The sequence below is a fragment of the Neopsephotus bourkii genome, unplaced genomic scaffold (genome assembly GCF_033783945.1).
Source record: "Neopsephotus bourkii isolate Nb327-2 ecotype Australia unplaced genomic scaffold, CSIRO-AGI_Nbou_v1 NB_1765, whole genome shotgun sequence".
In the NCBI taxonomy this organism is placed as follows: Eukaryota; Metazoa; Chordata; class Aves; order Psittaciformes; family Psittacidae; genus Neopsephotus; species Neopsephotus bourkii.
Window position 1 is genome coordinate 8,286,344 of NW_026902239.1, and position 20,748 is coordinate 8,307,091.

The window sequence follows — 20,748 nt, forward strand, 5'->3', positions numbered from 1 at the left end:
GTATACTTTCAGGGCCAGATGTTAACAGCCATAACCCACAAATGTTTCCTCCAAGTTACCTGAAGAAGGCAAAGCTGGGAGCAATATAAACTTTTCTATCAGGAAGAAGACAACAATGTAGAAAAATAAAGCAGCCTTTAAAAAGGGTTAAACTTGATGAACAGGAACAAGGGTTCGACCATTGGGGAAAACAAGCAAACAAACAAAATTTATTGAAAAAATGGTAAATAAGTTTATGAACAAAGAGAGAAGCCAAGCAATGGCTTAGGGAAATAAACTTGAAGAATGGCCAAGCCTTGAGAATTTCAAAGGTCTTGCAAGCTGGTGGGGGTTTTATTGTATGAATCTGCAACCAGCATTTGGCATTGGAGTAGAAGAGGTGACTCTCAAGCTCCTCCGAAGTCTTTGTGTGTTATTTTGTGTGTTACAGCTGGTTTAAGCAATTGTGCCTTCCTGCAGCCTCTGCAACATGCACTGCCTGCAGTTTTGCTCCTACTGTGCAAGACTGGTTTTGGCTACCACCATGCCTGGGTATCTTTCACCTGGAGCTGAGATACAGGACCAAGCATGGGTTGGGTGGTGGTGGTTCATGCCTAGCTGGTACATGCCGAGCCAGTACACTCTACCCAACTGAGGGAGCAGGATGGTGGTATTAAAAAGTGTAACCTTTTGGAACAAAAGAGGCTGTTGTGACAGCTGCCTCTCACGCCAACCCCTTCCTTTTCCACAAGCAACCCTACAACAATTGAAGACTTGCTTGTGCACCTGCTCCTTTATTCTGTCATTTTTCAGATGCATCACATCTTGGGCAGGAATAATCTGATGCATAGTACATCTGGATGAGGATAAGATTACTCTTATTCTCCTCCTTTGCCACAAGAATAATGCAGGCTGCCCAGGTGAGAAAATGAAATACCATTATATGGTGTGCAAGCAAGAATCCCATGAGCTGAGCCCATAACAAAAGCATTGTTCTACTTAAGGATGTGTGTGTGTTTACATCATTGAATTGGTTAGTTAAAATTGCCCCAATGTAACTCTTACTTATTACACTTCTCATGTGAAATCTTAGCTAATGGTTAGGTCGCAGAGAAAACTACATCTATAGGTATGCTTTTAAGAATGCAGAAAAGTGAAGTGTAAGCTAGAAGTGTATGTTGTTTTGTTGTTGGGGTTTTTTTTCTTTCAGAAGCCCTGCAGAGTACTCAGCTTATACTAATAAACTATCCTCAGTGTTTTGGGCAATCTCTTTGATACACAGGCTGTTGGGTTTTTATTTGTCTTCTGTGTGTTATACAACAAAACCATTAAGGACCAAACTACTCACTAGAGATGGCACATATAGGGTGACAGACTGGGCTGTGAGTGTAGTCTGTTAAGCAGAGAAAGTGAAAACTTGAGATCTTGTTTGAAGTTTAAAAATAAACTGCAGAATCTTTCTGTGACTCTTAAAGTTTGTGGTACCTCAGATCTGTGCTTTCAGCTTGGGATCCCTTAATACTCTGCATTAACCTGCTTTTTTAACAGAATTGAGGTATTTCTCATCAGTCAAGTACTGCTTTCTGCAATGCTTCTCCCTTCCCTGGCAAAGCCCCCTGTTTGTGTTAATACAGCTTTTGTTGGCACTGAGGGTGACAGGTCTTGTCAGGCTGCTGTCAGCTTAGAAGACAGCCAGGTGTCCTTTCAGGCAGGCACAAGTCCAAAATAAACCTTTTTGTCTTAAATTCTGATTTATTTTTTCTTTTTCCTAGCAGAGCAGTACTTCCTAACCATTTTGGAGAACTGATGAAAATGTTTCTGGTTTATATTAAAGATATGCCACATGTGGAATGATTTTTTTCTAAAAATAAAAGGAACCCAGTGCTTGTGCTGAAAGTCTCTATGGTGTTTTTATCCTCAAACTTTTCATAGCTCATTTTGTGACCACCTTCAGAGGCATGTAATTTGTTTCAGTTGTCCTCCTTTGGAGCCATATATATTGTTGCCATTTTCAGTTTTTTTCCTCTAAGATATAATTTGTAAGAAGGCATCCAGCCTTGACTGGCAAAGCTCAGATAAAGAATGCAGAATTTCTTACTGTAATACCAGTTATTGTTCTTCAGTTACTATTCTCATTGTTAAATTTGTGGCTTAATACCATATTTGAATTTAAACTTTTTGAAGACAGAGAATTTGGTTTCCCTGCTAGTATTTGTTCTTTCTGCTAAATCTCATGCATTTCCTCCAACTTTTAAACAAATGTTCCTGCTTCTTCAGTTTTTCAATGTTTTTCTTAAAACACGTGAGTCCCTAGAGCCATATGTAATCTTCCAGCACAGGAAGAGTACCAAAGAAGTATAGCTAGCTGTTGTATGGCTTCCCCACGCTCTTCTGGCTCCATGTCGTAGGTTTTCTGATGCAGCTTTGCCACAACAACTCTGTATGCAGTCTGATGCCCAACACAGAAGCACAAGTGTGTTTCTGCACACGTCTAGCTCCTGGCAAGTAAGAGTTTTCCTCTTGGCCTATGTGCCTCAGACTGCATTCCCTAGGGCCCCTGGTCCCAGGGGGCTTCATATGACAAAAGTTGTACTGTAACTATGTACAGCCACCATAGGTCAGGCGCTGAATCTCAGCTGGCAGTCCGGAGTGCTTGCAAGTGATGTGCAGGCATACTCAAACAGCTTTGCAAGAAATTTCCCTAGAAGAGGAAATGAGGTGGGATGGAGATTGACGAGAATGAAGGTATGCACCTATCTTCCATGTTCAGGCTTTGTGGTGACCAAGTGCTCTCCTCCCACATTCCCAAATCCTTCTGCTGTAAGTAAGGCAACAGTCTTCTGTGACTGGTACATTTTATGCTCAGCAAAACATGACTTCATGTATCTAGTATCAGGTTTTCCTCCCAAGTGGAACAACTTGTAGGATTCTGGTTTGCTTTGCGTTTGTATTTAGGTCTTTTTTAATTTGCTTTGAGCTGATCATTAACTGTGTACGATTACCACTAAGATACTAACAAACACCCTTCCTTCTTTTTAAATTCAGGAGTTGTTTAGTTTTGAAGGCTAATTGTCATATGACTGTTGTCATCCAGGCTGGGTGAATAGTGCTAAACAACGTAGTATGCATGTTCCTTGGGAAAATAGGAGGTTTTACGTGTACTAGTTACTATACTTATAACAGTAGTGGCCTTTCCTGGTTGTTTTTTTCTGTCTATGACACAATTATTTACATCCAATATTTAATATTAAGAATATGACACAACTGCTTAACTGTAGGAAGACTTATAGCTGGGGTTGATGCTGCATGCTTATTCTAGTCATTGGTGCCTAAATATCACAGTACATTTAATATATAGTGTCATATACATACTGATGTGAGTGCAATGTACTGCTAGTAGCTCAGCAGAATGGGAACTTTGTGCTGATGAAATGTCAGTCTTAATTTTTTTATTAACTTAGCTGTGGGCATTTTATGTCAAAACCAGAACTGGCCAAATACTGCAAAGCGCTGTGCATGAAAATACTTTAATTTTCTTAATGTAATGTCTTGCAGATGTAGAAGTGGTCCTTTTATATAGTCTTTTGGAGATGTTAGTGGTCATGCATACCAGAAGAAATTTCATCAGATTTAACACCTTTAAGCAGTGGCAAAAAAAAAAACATAGAGAAAAATGAGTCAGTAGTTAAATTAGTTACACTGGAAAAGGAATTGTAAGATTTGTGCTTAGCAAAGGAAGAAATGAAACTCACTATGCAGGGTATGGGTGACAAAAAGCCATAAAACATGTTTGAGTAGTGGTCATCAGCAGACAGAGTACCTTGGTAGGATCAGGCAGGAGGGAAGCTGCTGAGATGGGTTATTGGTGAGCCTCAGCTACCTGCAATGCTACCTCTGATCTAGGCTCTGAACTCCAAAGCTGTCACTTTACTTGGCTGAAATTGAGTTATATTGTTTATAAACCAGACCAAACTTCGGATAGAGGTGATTTTGTTTGGGGCTCCCTTTCACGCTTCCCTTTTTTTATTTTTCTTCTCTTTTTTTTTTTTTTTTTGTTTTTTTTCCCCTCAGACTGCATGTAAGAGGTTTTTCATTTTTGGCAGACTGTCTTCTCAGAACACTGGTACTATTATATACTACTAGTTGGATCCAGATTCCTAGAGTGGAAAGCCAGCAACATTACTTCTTTGAGGGATATAAATTGTGTTTAAGAACGCCCTGGAAAAGAAGTATTGTTCATATGTGTGATATTTGATATGAGAATAGCAAACGACACATCAGTAAAGGCTTTGTGTTGTCTTTTAGTTATCAATGGTGATTTTTAAACTGCAAAAGATTCAGGTTGCTGTATATATAAAAAGAAGTCATGTGATTTCAAATTATAATGGGGAATATTAGATGGATGTGGTTATAAAATAACGAATGAGAATAATAGAAAGTTAATTGGGTAGCATCAGAAAAGTTTATCCTGGTATATTGGGATTACATGCTTCAGTTGATACTTAGTGTACTTTTGGGATTTCTGGTTGCACCTCAACTCTGGTTCTGATAGTGTATTGTATTATGAAGAATATTAATAATGCTGCAGAACAATTACTTGTTCATTTGCTAACTGATTAAAATTCATGCATAATTTATTGGAACTGGGAGAGACTTTATAAATAAGTCTCCTTGTCCTCAAGAGCTTAAAACCAAAATGCATATGCTAATATAAGAATGTGCTTTACTTCTTAATATAAAAATTGAATATGCAATGGTATATTAGTCTCATTAATGTGAGGTTTTATTTGAGATAATCGTGCTTTTAATCAAAGTGTATACTTCTAAACATAGCCTTATGTTTTAGAGGTTTATAACTGAGACTTAGTAGTGCATCATGCTCATCAACATTTATGTTTTCTGCCGTAATATACACTGACCTTAAAATTCATTAGTTTGACATTTAATGTGTTAGTTCCACAGCAAATAAACGGCCCTTATTAAGGCTGGATGCATTTCTGAGCTTTGATGCAGGTAGGGATCTAAGTTAGTTCATATGCGTATTTCTTGGCAAAAATGGGTAAAAACATGTTAACAATTAATTGAGATACTCTGTAGAGTTTTGCTCCTATTTCTGCTTTGGGGTATGTACACCTGAGAGTATTTACCTTTTCACTCTGGGAGGAGAAAATCAGCTCTGCTTGCAGCCACTGTGGCATCCTAGTCTCCAAACTGAATTGCATGAGAGACAGGTAATCTAGGAAAAAATCTGCAAGAAACTTTTTTTACCAAAATATGTGAAGCTCAGGTGCTTATAGAGCTGGTAAATGCACTATTGGGAGCCAGCTCTGGCATCTGGAGGGGAAACTTTGCTGTTGGACATGTGGAACCAGGGAGTTGTTAGCCAGCCTTCACCATGCAGAGAGGGTGGGATGTCAGAGGAGGTCTGGAGGCCTGCTGCAAGGCCCTCCATCATCACTCTGCCCACCCCCCATGGGCTCTGTCTGTGGCACTGGAGAGGTCATTCCCAAGAGGCAGAATATGTTCAATGCCTCAGCATCTTAATTCCTTTTTCATAGAGAGGTGGTGGAAGCAGTGATCAGAAAGGACCTCACTCTAGGGAAATCCTGTGGTCTGGGCTTAAATGTATTTTTAGTGTACGGGCCATCAGATCCCTTCTACCTGCTTAGAGTTGCTGCATTGTTAGTTCTGCATCGCTGCTGTGTGAAACCCCTGTGCGCATTGAATTTAGCATTGTTGCCTAATTAACTGAAACAAATTAGTTGAAATATGAGCCATCTGGAATGAAAATGAACCTTCTGTGTTTATCAGTGGATTCATTTTATTAGAAAAGTAGATGTTGCCTGTGATTTGTTTCTTAAAATAAATCACACTAAGTCAATGTGCTGATTCTCCACACAATCGTTTTTCAAGGTAAGGGAGACCTCACCTTCCTGTTTGGTCTGTTGTTACCTTTTTACTTTGCAGCTGTGTTGAAATATTTAGGCTGTCAGATGATGATAAGAACAGAGGAAGACAAAAGGCACCGTACATTCTACTGTTTAAGTTTCTAAATCAGTAGTAAATTACCGAAGAACAAAATATTATATGTCATTACTACATGTCTGTATTTTGTCATTCCCTGCCAGTTTTGCTCAGTTCTTACTATTCTGAGTGCCTGTAATAGGCATCTGTATCTTTTACCCTACCTGCATCTGGTGGGTTTCAAATGAACTGCAGTGATACTAATTTTTAAGACTATCCTGTGCAGAGCTAGTGTATCAACTATTGCAACTGTTTCTTTAAGGAAAATACATATGTTGCTTCTGTGAATAAAAGAAAATCAGTTATATATCTGAAAATCTCAAGTTATTGCCATAGTAAATTAGATAAATGAGCATGAACCCAGATTTTTTTTTTTTTTTCAGAAAAAAATGGTAAGAGCTAGCAATATATCCGTCAGATAGGATTTTGTGGTCCCTAGCTGAGTTTTTTAAAATGGAGAAAATAGCATTGGGCAGGTGCCAGTGGTGCACCATTCACTTCCAGCTGTGGAAATTCTCCTCAGCTGTTCTTCACTGATGTCAGTGTGATTTTGAGTTTGAGTTTTGAAATCGATGCTGACCAAAACATGATAACTTTCTGTGGAAAGAGCCCTTTTCTTAATGGGTTTTACAGCTTTTGTTCTATCACTGGCTTTTTTATCTCCCTACAGAGCCGCCTCGGCCAATTGCACCCCCACAGCTGTTGGGCGTTGGGCCCACATACTTGCTCATTCAGCTGAATGCCAATTCAATCATTGGGGATGGACCCATTATCCTGAAAGAAGTGGAGTACCGAATGACATCTGGGACCTGGACTGAAACCCATGCTGTCAATGCACCGACTTACAAGCTGTGGCACCTGGACCCCGACACTGAGTATGAAATTCGGGTCCTGCTCACCAGACCAGGAGAGGGTGGGACTGGGCAGCCGGGACCACCACTCATCACCAGGACCAAATGTGCTGGTGAGTGCTGCTTTGGAAAAACAAACAAACAAACAAACAAAACTGTGATGATTTAACTAGTTGACAGGTTTGTTGGCTTTAACCAACCTGTAGCAGAACTTGATGGGTTCTTTTGGCACCCCCAGGATCCACAAGTTTCTGCATCAGTAAGGATTTGCTCTGTCACCTTCTTTGCCTGGTCACTGTCTAGGTTGCTGCTAGCTAAGCCTGGGAGGGTAGCTTAAGAAGTGGGATGTTAGAAAGCTAAGAAAATATTTTTATTCTTCTCATGCAAGGAAGGAGACCTCATCCTGCTAGGAATGGACAAACAGTCTGGTTTTTTTTTTTTTTCACAATGAAAATATTTTGGGTTTTTTTCAGTGAAAATATGAATATGTATGGGTATTTTCACTTACATTTTAAGTAAACTTGCACATGAAGGAACTTGCAAGGGAGAAAAGACATCTGTTTAAGAAACAGAATTTTATTAACACAAAAAAATAAATGTAGTGTACTTCTGAGTAATTTTTCATTTTCCAAGAGGATATGCATGGCCTGACAGAATCTCCAAGAACTAAAATACAACTAAAAAACTAACTCCTAAAATACAATTGTAAATGTGAGTAGACTTTTTTTCTCCATTTTGACTATCACCATTACAATCATGTCCTGCTAAATCCTGCTGCCTCCTATGTTTTTTTGAGTGCCCCTGCATGATCAATAGGAGGTTAATCTCATCCAGTTTGTGTTGTATGGTATTCCTTCTAAAACTGTAGGAAGTTATTTTAATATCAGCTTTCATAAGAAGAAAGGTAATACCTACATCTTCTACTTGCAGGGGGAAAAATAAATGTAGATTTGAACATCAGACTGGGAAGCAAACAAGCAGAAATTAAATTGTGGGTGTTGGGGTTTTTTTGTTCCCCCCCCTCCCCCCCCCATCTCATGATTTTTAGGGCCTGACAGTACCTTAAAATTTGCACTATAACTGGATTTAGGAAAGAGTGCTAATAACCATCTAGTCAAAGCTGCATTAAAGTAATAAGAAGAGCTGCAGCTGTAGATTTCCAAGTGTCATGTATATGTGCGCATATATAAAATAAATATAGATCAACTGTTTTCTCCCAACTTCATGACAGACCTCAGTAGGACAACTGTTCAAGTTGTCATCTAAATATGGATGACCACTCATTTTGTTTACTCAAGGAATAGGGTCAGGGTTTGCATCAGAAGCCAGGACTTCATGTGAATAGGGTCAGTAGGTATGAATCTCAGTACTAGGCAGTCTTTTTTGGAATTGGGTGTAATACTGTCAGAAGCAGAGACACAGCTGGATCAAGACTAAACTGAAGGTGTTTTTTGGAATTTGTGATCTTATTTATAATTTAGTCTGTCTTTCCTGTAAAGTAAAAAGGTCCGTGTGTCCTTCTCAGTTAAGATGGCAGTTGTTGTGATCTAAGTTAAAGCATTGCTTTATTCTACTGAATTGGTTTACGCATTGCTCGGAGAAAGCAGAAATTTGAAAAGAGCTTCTGTTTTAAAAAGGCGGAGCTAAGACTAGCAAAATCCAAATGTTCAAGTTCTTTTTCCCAGTGCTTGAAAAAATATAATTTCATTTACCCAGGTTGTGACAAACTAAAGCTTTTTGATTGGGAACAGAAAAGAAAGGAAGTTGTGATTTATGTGATATAGTTTTAGAAGCCACTTAAGGGAAACATAGTTATGGTGGGTGTGATTTTATTGTTGTTTCTAACCTGACCTTCACATATAAGGTGCCAAAATCTAGTCTGGCTTGAGACAAATTTGCAACTTAATTTAATCCACTATGAAGTGAGCCACACCAAAAAAATACTTGACAAATCTGAACTTCCAGACCAGCATTATTTTAACAATAATAACATTTTGAGATAGTTATCTTGCGGCAAGACTGGTTCTTCTTATTCCATGAAAGTGAAGGCAAATAAATGTTACTATTAATCAATTTCAATTAGAAAAAGGTGAGTCGGCAAGACTTTGTGGAGACCAAAGGATTGTGCTCAGCGCCAGTGATGAGTCAGGGAAGGCACTAGGTTGAGCACGAAGTTGCCCTGCTGCCTCCTCACCTGTCTGGAAAATGAAGGCAGGTCCTTTTCCACAGTGTTATCCCAGGGTTTCTGAAAGATAACTGCAAGCCGAAGTCAATATGAATGTATATATGTTTTTATATCTTTTTTCATTTATATTTTGCTTATAAAAGGCAAACTATGTACATAAAAATTAGTTTCTTCTGAAGAGAAGACTTACAAGAAAAGATAAAGATAATAATGGAATAGCTCACCCTGCAGTCTCTGCTGTGGCTGGTATTGTACGAGTGACTGGCAGGTGATTTACTGTGCTATATTAGATGACATCTCTGCAGCAATATCTTCTTTCTGGAGATTCTTCAATTATTCCTAATTCTTGTTTCTGACAAGATCACTTATTTTTCAGACAGACACTCTTTTGTGTCAATGCTCTTTGTCAATTTTGTCTTTCCATGAGTTTTGTGCGTATTAGTTCAAATTCTGAAACAAGTTATAATTGATTATCTGCTCAGTGTCAAAAGGAATGGTGGGAAATAAATGAATTTTCAGCTTGAAGTTTGATTGCACTTCATACAGATTAAAACCCACACATTAATAAACATTGATCTGATGAGTTTTTTAATGTTTACATTCCAAGTAGCAGCAATAGCAAACTCACTGATACATCAATAAGAATAGCTTATCATTCTGCTCTTCGTTTATTTAATATCTAAGCAAATATTAGCATTGTTTTCAAATAAAGATTCAAAATGATTTTTTTCCATAACTCATTTAGTATTTATAATTTCATGACATTTCTTAATAACATATTATTGATCAGTTGGCCTGTGCTTTGCCGGAGATATATCCTCCTTCTGAAAGATTTGAGCAATGATTGTTCTTATCTTGGTATCAGGCATGCGCTTTTATTATTAAGTATTTAGATCATTTTCTGTCTTCCTCATAGCAAAACCAGTGTCTGGTGACTCATTTAGTAAATGTTTCCACTAACACAAAGCAAAACTGCTTTCTAATAAAGAGAAGTCTTCCACTACTTAGAAGTCCTCTGGCAGCCTAATTGTGTACCTGGCATTTCCCAGGTAAGGTGTCCTGCGCTGAAGCTGAGTTACAGCATTTGCTAGAAAACTTATGTTGTTTTACCAATCTGCAATTAAAGGTAGTGCTCAGCAGCCAACTATATGAAACCACTGAGTGTTTTTAAACAGCTTTTAAGTAATTCTAAGACTAAAAGACTAAAGCATGTGAAGCAAAACATTATATTCTGATATAATTCTCCTTAATAGCCAGATGTATGCTTTGTATTTCCATTTCTAAGCACAACTTCAGTCAGTGCTGAGTGTGGCATGGTCTTTCTGCCTGTGTGTGGTTAAATACAAATAATTTCAAGCTGCTGACGCTGAAAGCTCCTTCCTCTCCATCAGTCCTCATGGGGCACCTGAGCTTTATTTCAGTATGACTACAACTCTTGCCTGGTGTCATTGCTCAAATTATTGACTTCTCAAGGACTTTAAAACCAAAATGAAAGGCAGAAGGTAGTGGTTTAATCAGAAGTACTCTTTATGGCTGCTTCTGTGGCTTTGGAGTGTGTTGTCCTTCTAAGCATATCTTCTGAGACTGGAGAGTGTAGAAAATATGTGGTAATATAAAATTGTCCACTTAGCTTGCTTTATCAACTGTAAGTTAGAAGTTATTTTCTTATATTGGCTTCTGCTTCTGAGTAACAGCTTACAGCTCAGTTTTATGATTAACTGATATTTTAGTGCCAAAGGAGGTCAATAGTTCAGCCTGTCCAGAGCTTAATATATGTACACAGTGGAATTGCTTGCTCCTGCTTTACTGAAGTTGAGTGTAAGGGTATGATTTTGTTCTTTTTTTTTTTTTCTTCAGTAAAACGTGGAGAATTATAGAGCAGTTGGAGAAAGAGTCCTATGTGGGTTTAATTTTATTCAAAATGACTTGATTTTAGGAAACTTCTGCCTGTATTATTTGGCTTTGATAATGAGTAAGGAGAAGGGGAAGATTTATAGCTTTACCAAAGCTGAGAACAGAACAATATTTATTGGTTTTATGATTACTATTATTATTGTTATTGTTGATACTGTTAATAACAATAATATTAATTTGTTCAAAATCATTATCTGTCACAGAGACCTAACAGCAGCAGCCAGCCTCAAGGCATTATAACAAAGATGCTCTTTCAGTGGTGTGGTGCAGTGCTGGCATGTGATTGCCTGCAGTTGAAGGCCTGGGAGCTCAGCAGCTTTCTGCCTGCCTTTTTCAAGTACAGAATGTTTGTTTACAATTTGCACATTTATTAATTTTTAAAACAATATACACAGAATACAGGATACTGCTGAATTCATCTCTAGCAAAACAAAGAACAAAAAAGGAAGCCAAAACAGGGAGAAACATTGAAAAAGAAAAGCAAGCTTAAGGTTGGGTTTTGGGTTTTCATTTTCTTGAGATTTTTAACAAAGGGACCCTGGCAATGTTGCCATTGAGAAAGTGACTTTGCATGCCCATCTGGGGAACTAAAATGTTCTTCTGGTTACATAAAAATTGAAGTGATTTTTAAAATGAGTGAGGTGAAAGACATGGTGCAGTATAGAACCTGCGTGTGCCAATGAGGGAGGCGTACAGTGCTTCTTTAGTCGGTGTTTGCCTTTTACACTTGAAAAGTAAAGGTGAGGAGTTCAAGGTGGAGAAGTGGATTTATAGGCTTTGCTGTGTGCTGTACGTGAGAATTTAGGATGTTGGTATGTGAGGCAAGGGGCTTGTAAAATTGGGTACAGCCAACCTCACAGAAGGGTTCTGGAAAGTATGACACTGAATGGATAAGCTGTGCTCTTTGTGTCTCTTGCAGTAATGAATCTGAAATCATTATTTAAATAGTTAATAAATAGTAATAAAAATAGAGATATATGTGTAATTTTCAATATTTTTTTAAAGTGGACAGAGAGAAAATATTTACCCTTATGGCAAAATAGTTATCTTTAAAGTTACAAATAGAATCTTTACCCTTTTTTCTCCTCCAAGTAGATATCATTAGAGACTTAAAATATAGCTTCAAGAAGAGCTTAAATACATTTTGAGTGCTTAAATTACATGTTTTTACTACTCATGGTTTTGTTGTTTACAAGTTGGACACTTTCTTAGAATAAACTAAAAATGAGCGACTTGAAACTAAATGAATGTGGTACTTTTAAAAATTATTTTACGTTTGTCATTACAGAAAAGCACACATTATGCCAATATTTATAAGTTGCTGTTGTTTTTACAAATGTGTTTGGCATTCATGAGTGTTTCTGGGCTTTTTGCCAAGTAGTAATTGGAAACTTTTAAGATCTCGTTATCAGATACCAAATGCACCAGTCTCTTGTTCCATATAGGTTTACTAGTTGGCTACGATATGAAAAAAAGAAAAATAGAAAAGGTATTTAAACAATGGAGAAAGTCTGGACTAATGAACTTCATCATATTCCCTTTAGGGCTGAATTCCAAAGTTGTTATTGAGAAAGCATCCTGTAGAAGAGCTATCCGATTTGGACTATAAACTGGCACACACAACCATATTCTGCTTATTGCGCTGCTTGCCACTGTTCAGATACCCATACCACATATAGAATCCTAATGATGCTTATATCCATAAGAAAGGACCGTAGCGCAGCTGACTCACCTAGCAGGAGACCAGGAAGATTTTCTAAGCCAAGTTCTTGTCAGATTGTGTAAATTAAGCCTGGTATCCTCTTTTTCAAAGGAGGACAATGCAGATGACTCAGTTGAGTTGGCAGTAAACTGCAAGTTCAGACACTGACCTCCACTAAATTAGTTTTCAACTTTTTTTTGTTCACTATATTCAGCCTTGCTTAGTATAATTTTATTTTTTTTTTTTATTTTTTTTTGTATTTGCAGCTGCAAGCTGCCTTTGCACTAACTGGAAACTTTTGTCCTATGACATTGCAAGTGCTGTGTTATACAAGTGCTGTGCTATACAAAGAGACGTGGATTTCCTGAATTCTCTTGTACTTCATTTTTGGGATAAGCTTTGTTCAAGGCTAGTTCTTTATTCTATAGTGATGAACTCAGCAGTAAATCACACTGCTCTGAATCACTGAGAGTTAAGGTAGCAGACCTAGATAGTTTCTCTAGCGTGGCTGCCCACTTTGCAAAGTCTCTGTTGTGTGCATATCTTCCTTTGCCTTCTTTCTGAAGTCTTTACCCGTGGACAGGGAGGGACAAGTTACCTACAGCAAGATGTGGTTATGGTCACTGGCACCTAACATGCTGGTCAGTCAGGCCTTCAGTGCGAAGTCCATGAAGTTGAGGGAAGTCCTTGAGTCAAAGATGATAGCTGTCCTTCTGTTAAAAGACATTAGGTCAGCATATCACTTCATCTGTGTGACAGAGGCTGGGAGAAGAAAAGAAGCAGCCGCCAACATCACTCAGAGCCCCGCTGTCTTTCAAGTAACCCCTTCATCTCCTGTCTCACCTAAGCTTGTTGAGCAGCTTTTCCCAGGGCAGAACACACCAAAGCACTGAGAGCACTGTGATATAAGCAAAATGCATGTAACTAGTCGATAGATCACACTTCCAAGAGGTGCACTGTCTGTGGCAGGAAAATATATTGTAGTACATTAATCCATGGAGTCTATTTCAGCTGTAAAAGAATGGACATGGGCAATAATTCATATTGCAGCACTTGAAAATGCTATGGGTGCACCTGGGCCAGATAACTCAGAACCTGATTATGCCTTCTCCGGAGTCTGGGGACTGATATACACAGATTTTTGGCCGGTGTTCACTTCCAAAGAACACGACTATAGGTTGAGAAAATCTTACCCTTTTGGAAAACTGGAGATAACTTTTCAACTGCAACTTCTATTTTTAATTTCAGCTGCAATAAATATGTTTTAGTATAATTCATTAGTGTGCTTGATACTTTAGTTTGCTTTCATAATTAAGGTATCTCAACTGTTTAGGAGCGTAATATTTTCATAGTGTATGGGAAATGGCAAGTACAGAAATAAAGCATACTTTTATAGGAGTGGCTTCTATTTGTTGTACTTTCATTTATCACTATTAAAAATTAAGCAGGGAAAATTTTAGTCAGGTTTTGAAAGTTACTGGGGTCATTGCAGGACGTGGATGTGCAGTTTTGGAAGCACACTGATTTTTTGCTATTGTTTTGGCTCTTTTGTTAGAGTAGCATGGAGTAGGGAGGGAGGGCTGTGTGAGAAGCATGAGTGGTGATGTGGAAGAGGAAAGCAGTACCAGCAGCCTGTGCTGAGGGAACGGATACTGATGAGATTTCCCAAATGCATTCATTATTCTTTTTCCTCCACGTCTTTCTCCTCCAAAGCCATTACAGGGAAATGTCATGTTATTCATGCTGCTGTGAGATTGGGATAAAGTTCAGATTAACATCCCCCAAAGCTTAGGACAGGTTTCCCTGTTCTCACTGGCATTGGTTCTTTCGGCTTTATTCTGCTACATGAATCTTTGTTTTTCATTTAATTCTTGTTTGATTTTTTTTCTCAATATTGTTTCGTTTTAAAAATGGGTAGCTTAATTCTTTCCTCCTAATTTGAACCTAGACTGTGTGACACAGAACTGTGTGAATTTCACTTTCTTCATTTTGTTTCTCAGTAAATCCTCCTGCTGGTGCTGAGATGGGGAATGTTCCAGGTGATGCCTTTTTATGGTAGGCTAATGAAATAGCTTCCATTATAACAATAAATTGAGGAGCATATTAAGTGGCAGCTGATGTCAAGTTGCACCTCAGGTAATCAGTAGGTCAAAAATCCTAAAATGGCTTGTCAAGACTCTTACTGTTACGTGGTTTTGTTTGCTGTTTAAAAAATAGAAAAAAATCTGTTCCACATGACTTAAAAACAAACATTAAAAATACTGACATGAAGTATCAGGATCAACCAATTAATTAAAAGCTCGTCATCTTGACTTTAATTCTAAACAGAATAATGGAACAGCCAATACAAGGGCTGATTAATGAAAAATTAAGAAAGTAATGCAATTAAAGACAGTCAACAGGTTTATGGAATACTGATCTTGTCAGAGTAACTTGATTTCTAAAAATCAGATTACGTATTTTGTTAATAAAAGCAATATTGTTCTTCTCTAATGCATTTAATTTGATGTAAAACATTTTGATTGAGAAACAAGAATAAAATCAAATGGAGACGAACTGGCTGATATATCTAAACCTGTTCTTATTAATTAATTAAATAAACATTTATGTTTGGGTGCTATCAGGAACAGTTCCACATAATTTATAAAGAAAACATAACTATGATAAAGCTGGGAAATTGCAAAATATCATGGAAGTGGTAAGAAAAAAAAGACTTGCAGAAAGAACTGGGTTACTAATTTACAGTGGTTTGAATTGAGCGATGCTAATCTGTGTTTCAGGTAGGCCAGCTGCAGTATAATAAAAACAAAATAGTCCATATTATATTATATAATAGTCCATACAGAGTGGGAAAAGGAGGGGCTCCGGCCCTAGGCATGGGCTGACACTATGCGAGGCTGACACTATGCAGGGAACACTCACCATTAGGGCTGTCAGTTGGGCACTGGAATGAAAAGTGCTTCTGTAGTCCATGGCTGTATAAATCAGAGCAAAATTTCTTACTCTTTCCTTAGTATTAGAGAATGTTTTAAAGCTTTTGAAGGTTCATATTTGAAATTGCTTATCAAATTAGTTTCATTCTGACCTAAGCCGTTTATCCCTGTCTCCCCAAATCTGTGTAGCATTCTATTCTATAGAATTAAAAGGGTGGTGTTGTAGAATAGATTGTTGTTGGATTTAGGAAACAAAAATAAAAGAATCTTGGCAGAAACTTAAAATCTGGAAGCAAAATCTTGTTAAGATGTCCAGAGTTAATACTGTTTTTAGAGATGCAGCCGTGATTTAGATGAGTGATTTCTCATGTGGTTGAAACTTATTTTCCTGGTTTCACATCTCCAACGACACTGCATAGTCGGTCTATCATTTCATTTGTATAGTGTTTTACCTTTTAAAACTATTTCATTTTATGCCTTTTTCCCCCCCCCCCTCCTCCCCCCCGGTCATTAATTGCTGAATGCTATTTCATTACTCTTGGAAATGGCAACATCTTTAATTATCATCCAGATAATTAAACATTTCAAATAGTAAGAGTACCATAAGCACACATCTTGCAGTTTATTAGCTTTATTTTAGAGAATTATGCTCGATGTGAGGGACTGGTGGAAATATATTTGACAGCATACCTTCTTTTGTCTGCAAAATGAACTCTACCAATTAGGCTGAAATGTCAGAGCATGGACACCTACTGGGAATAGAATGTGCTGCATTTACAGTTTACAACTTGTAGCTGCTTAGATGATTACAAATAAGCGAACTAGTTCAGTTGCACCACACTTCCTGAAAGTAGTGACATTCAAAGACAGTGCTGAACTGCAGTTCAAGAAAATGCTTTGTTTGTGGCTGTTTTATCACCTCGACAGATCAGTTCACTTTGCATCTCAATGCCATTTGGAAAACAGGGTTAATGTGCATGTTTTCTCTCATGTTCATTTACCTCCTGACTTTTAAAATTTGTTTTATTTTCAGAGCTAGCACGTCTCTTATTGTGCTGGCTGCAATGAGATCTTTGCTTTATCTGACGGAATGCTTTCCACGGCTAAGTACTTTGTAATTAGAATTTAGTACAATGAAGATCATGTTAGAGAAGAAATTTTTATTGACTGACAACTTTTTTTACTCATGTAATTTTTTGTGGTCCTGTGGGCAGACATACACACCCACTTGAAAATAAAGAGCAACTGCTCTGCTTTCAGCTCTTGGTGTGACCAACATTTCTTTGTGTCTGTCCTTGCAGAGTCTACTCTTGGTGTTCACTTGATGCTTACTGGGCTGGGGAATGTAGGGGGAGTGCAGCAATCGCACTGCATAGAAATCAGTGGAGACCAATTTTTTCCTGAACTTCATTTTTTTTATGGTTGTCTTAACACTTGTCTCTTACTCTCTGAATAGCTATAATTAAGGATCATGCTACTTGAACACGTTCCTTTTTTGTGTGTGTGTGCCACTTCACCTCTAAGACTTCTTAGGTCGCCATTACCAAGTTTTCTTTTTCTGTTGCTCAGCTTTTTGTTGTTTTTTTTTAAACACGAAAGTACCCACCCTCTAACCCCATCTATTCCTTCCCTTCAGCCATGAAAGACAATTTGAAGCTTAGAAGCAAAAATACAGATGCTTCTTTCTAACCAGTGGATGAGGGAACATATAATATGCTGTAGAAATTATTCACATTGGGTAATATGCTTTTAGAGGTCTCGCAGATTTGTAGAGTGATGAACATAGCATAAGAACCTTGTCCTGGTTTCATCTGGTAGCTGGTGCGGAGCTGTGTTTTGGCTTTAGCCTGAGAACAGTGCTGATAACACACCAATGTTTTAGCTGTTGCTAAGTGGCGCTTACTCCAATCTAGGACTTTTCAGTCTCTCATGCTCTGCCAGTGAGGAGGGGCATGGGAAGCTGGGAGAAAGCAGAGACAGGACACCTGACCCAAACTAGCCAAAGAGGTATTCCATACCACGACACATCATGCCCAGTATATAAAACGTGGGGAGTCACCCAGAAGGGACCGATCGCTGTGTGTGTCAGGCTGGGTATCAGTCAGCAGGTGGTGAGCAATTGTACTGTGCATCACTTGGTTTTCTTGGGTTTTATTCCTCTCTCTCTTTTTATTATCTCCCTTTTCATTACAATGATGATAATATATTTTACTTTATTTCAATTATTAAACTGTTCTTATCTCAACTGGTAGGGTTTATCTTTTCCGGTTGTCCTCCCCATCCCACTGGGGTGGGGCAGGTAGTGAACAAGTGGCTGCATGGTATTTAGTTGTCAGCTGGGATTAAACCATGACAACTTATACAGAAGAGAAACAAGTAAAAAGTTTCATAGATATGATTAATCTTGCCTAAAGGTAATTGGAAAGGTGGTGAACACATATTTGAAAGAAAATTAACATGGTAGACATTTTTCATTGTCAATTTAGTGTTGGACATAGTCAGAGCATATACCTATGCTTTATAAATATGAATATACAATGAGGAAAAAAGTACATACAACAGTAATGTTATGTAGAATTCAACTAACATGTATAACCATGATCTTTATTTCTTACTGTGAATTATTTAGTCCTGAATTTACTAGTTGCTGTGTGCTTTAAATAAAGGCAGTTCACAAACTTGTCTTTTTTCCCCTGCGTTAATTTGATCTGACTTCAACAGTGGAAACAAAAGTGATACCACTCTTCCAAATTGCCTTCACAAATCAGCTCTCTGTCTCCATGTTTAAGAAAGGATTTGCAGGTCTAAAGTGGGAATTCTGAATCTGCACAGCGATTTCTGTGATGACTCTGCGTGATTTAAAGACCTCTTGGAAATAGGTATGCTATAGAGTTCCAAGGGGTGAGGCTTCAGCTGGGCTGCTGTGCCTCACGATGAGCAGATTCTGTGGAAGTCATACTCTTTCAGCTCACTCTGAAAGTCTGCCTTATGGACAGACTTAAATTGGAAAATGTCAGATGCTTCCATTATAGATGCTGTTTTTCTAAAACTGATCTCCTAGATAATTTATGTGTTTTCTCAGTGAACACACATGTGCCCATGTGTGGCTTTTTCTAGCCTACGGAGAGCGGGCATCCTGCCTTAGTAGTTCTGTGGAAAGCTCTCAGGATGATGGGCATGCTTCCTTCTGCCAGTCTAGACAGTAATTCAGGCCTAAAAACAAATATGTAGCAATTATATTAAGGAGAATCAACAACAAAAAACTTGTAGTCTTTACAATATAGTTTTTTCAGCCTTGGGTGGCAAAAATTTGGTTTCAAATATCCTACCATCACTCTCACCATGCTTTTTGTATTTCATCCTATGCTTTACTCCAGCTGGTGTGGACTTGTAGTCGAGGTTAAGTATCACATAGCATTGACAGCTCACGAAGAAACTATTTTCTCTGGTTCTGAAGTTCTGTCTTTTTAGGGTGGGGTTTACTGAGTTGTTTTCTGCATGGAATAATTGCTGGTGAGAGAAAATGCGGTACTCAAAGCAGTACAATTTCTGTAATAGAGGTTCCTTTCAGTGGATGTGATGGCATTTAAAAGAACATCGAAGTCATTGTGCATGCTTTCTTTGTTTGAAATTTTATTAATAGAATCCATCTTTCTGAATTTAGCATGTTAGGAGTAATCTGTGTCTATGAGAAACAAGAACATAAAGGATCACAGGAGCCTGGGCTGCTGCAAAGTAAGATGCCTTGATGGTTGGGGGGCTGAGCGTTCTTGCAGATGGGCAGCATTGGGAAGCAAAGCTCTTACATAGTGGCCAGCCTATAATGTTTTAATTTCTGCAAGTAAAGTGTAACTTTTCATCCTTGGTAAAGTGAGCGCCTAGCTATTTAGCAAGGGACAAAGCATAATGTCATCATTGGAGAGATGTATTGTCAACTTGGACAGGTGATATTTAAGGAGCCTGAAGAGAGAAATGACCTGGCACTGTAACAAGACATATCACAAGTGACTGTCTCAGAAAGAATGAGAACAAGACAGACAATTTCCATTACTTCTCAGTGTTAAGGTGCTAGCATTATCCCCTAAACAACCACATGCTCCAAGCAATAATCATGCACTGTCTTTTTCTGTACTAATATAAAAGTGGAATTCAATCTCTTTGACACATATTGCTTCAGCTTCTGACTTGTCAAGTTGTTTCTCTGCTGGAGCTCAGCTAATATATAGTGAATGGGCTTTGTATACTGACTGAAATGGGGAAATAGTTATCCAGTTTCCTTTGAAGCTGGCTGCAGAGGTGCCTGGAATATGCTAGAAGAGTGAGGCTTTGTTTCTGATAGCCTATAAGTTATTGTTGGTTTGGAAGCCTATGAAACCTCAAGCTATACCTCAGACTGCCTCCTCTTTTGAGTCCATTCTCCAGCCTGAACCAAGTAGCCTGTTAGCTTTGTACTGTTGCTATAAAAGCTTGGAGAGAGTCGATCGTTCTTTTTCTGCTGCCTTTCCAGCAGTGTGTGTGTACGCTGGGGTTTATGGAAGAACAGAATTTTGTGTGTTGGGTTTTTTTTTTATTTTTCCCTTCTCGGTGGGAACTTATTTTTGCAGTAGCTGATAGAGAAGCTCTACACACTCTGTATCAGTCAAGTCCTGTCTTTGAAGGACAATATTAACTGTCATTATGATATTCTGCATATTGATTAAATACATTTTATAGCAAACTTGCTTTAATTCTGAACTATTACATACTACTGTTGCAACTGTTAGATTTCTGTATATGTAAGGAGAAACTAAGTTATCATCTATAAAATTAAGGAAAACAAAAGGCATCCTCCAGTAACAGGCTGTGCCATCCTGGAACTTCCTGCTGTTTCTTAACCTGTGGTGTGGTGGACCAACTCACTACTATCCTGTGTGAAGGATTTGAAAATTTAAAATACTTGACCTGAATCAGATACAGGAAGATGTTTTAAAATTAATATCTTATGCATAATCAGAATAATTTTCTAATAACTTAATATGTGTTTAGTATGCCTGTGTTTCTGTTCTTTTCATTTTAAATCAGTAGTGTAGGCTTTTCTAGCTGCAACCACAAAGTCAGTTTGTTAGAGTTAGGATAACTGTGTTGTTTTTCATAACTGCTGAGCAAATTGAGGACACTTTT

The 20,748-nt window shown here is 38.0% G+C and overlaps 1 protein-coding gene across 10 annotated transcripts in view; it reads left to right on the plus strand.

The window, feature by feature from the left end:
- Window positions 1–20,748, plus strand: part of PTPRK (protein tyrosine phosphatase receptor type K) — a 408,592-nt gene that overhangs the window by 233,813 nt on the left and 154,031 nt on the right. For all 10 annotated transcript variants that reach the window (XM_061378250.1, XM_061378252.1, XM_061378253.1 and 7 more), the window contains exon 7: window positions 6,674–6,967. In XM_061378250.1, the coding sequence (XP_061234234.1) occupies window positions 6,674–6,967 (294 nt within the window). The remainder of the gene's footprint in view (window positions 1–6,673; window positions 6,968–20,748) is intronic.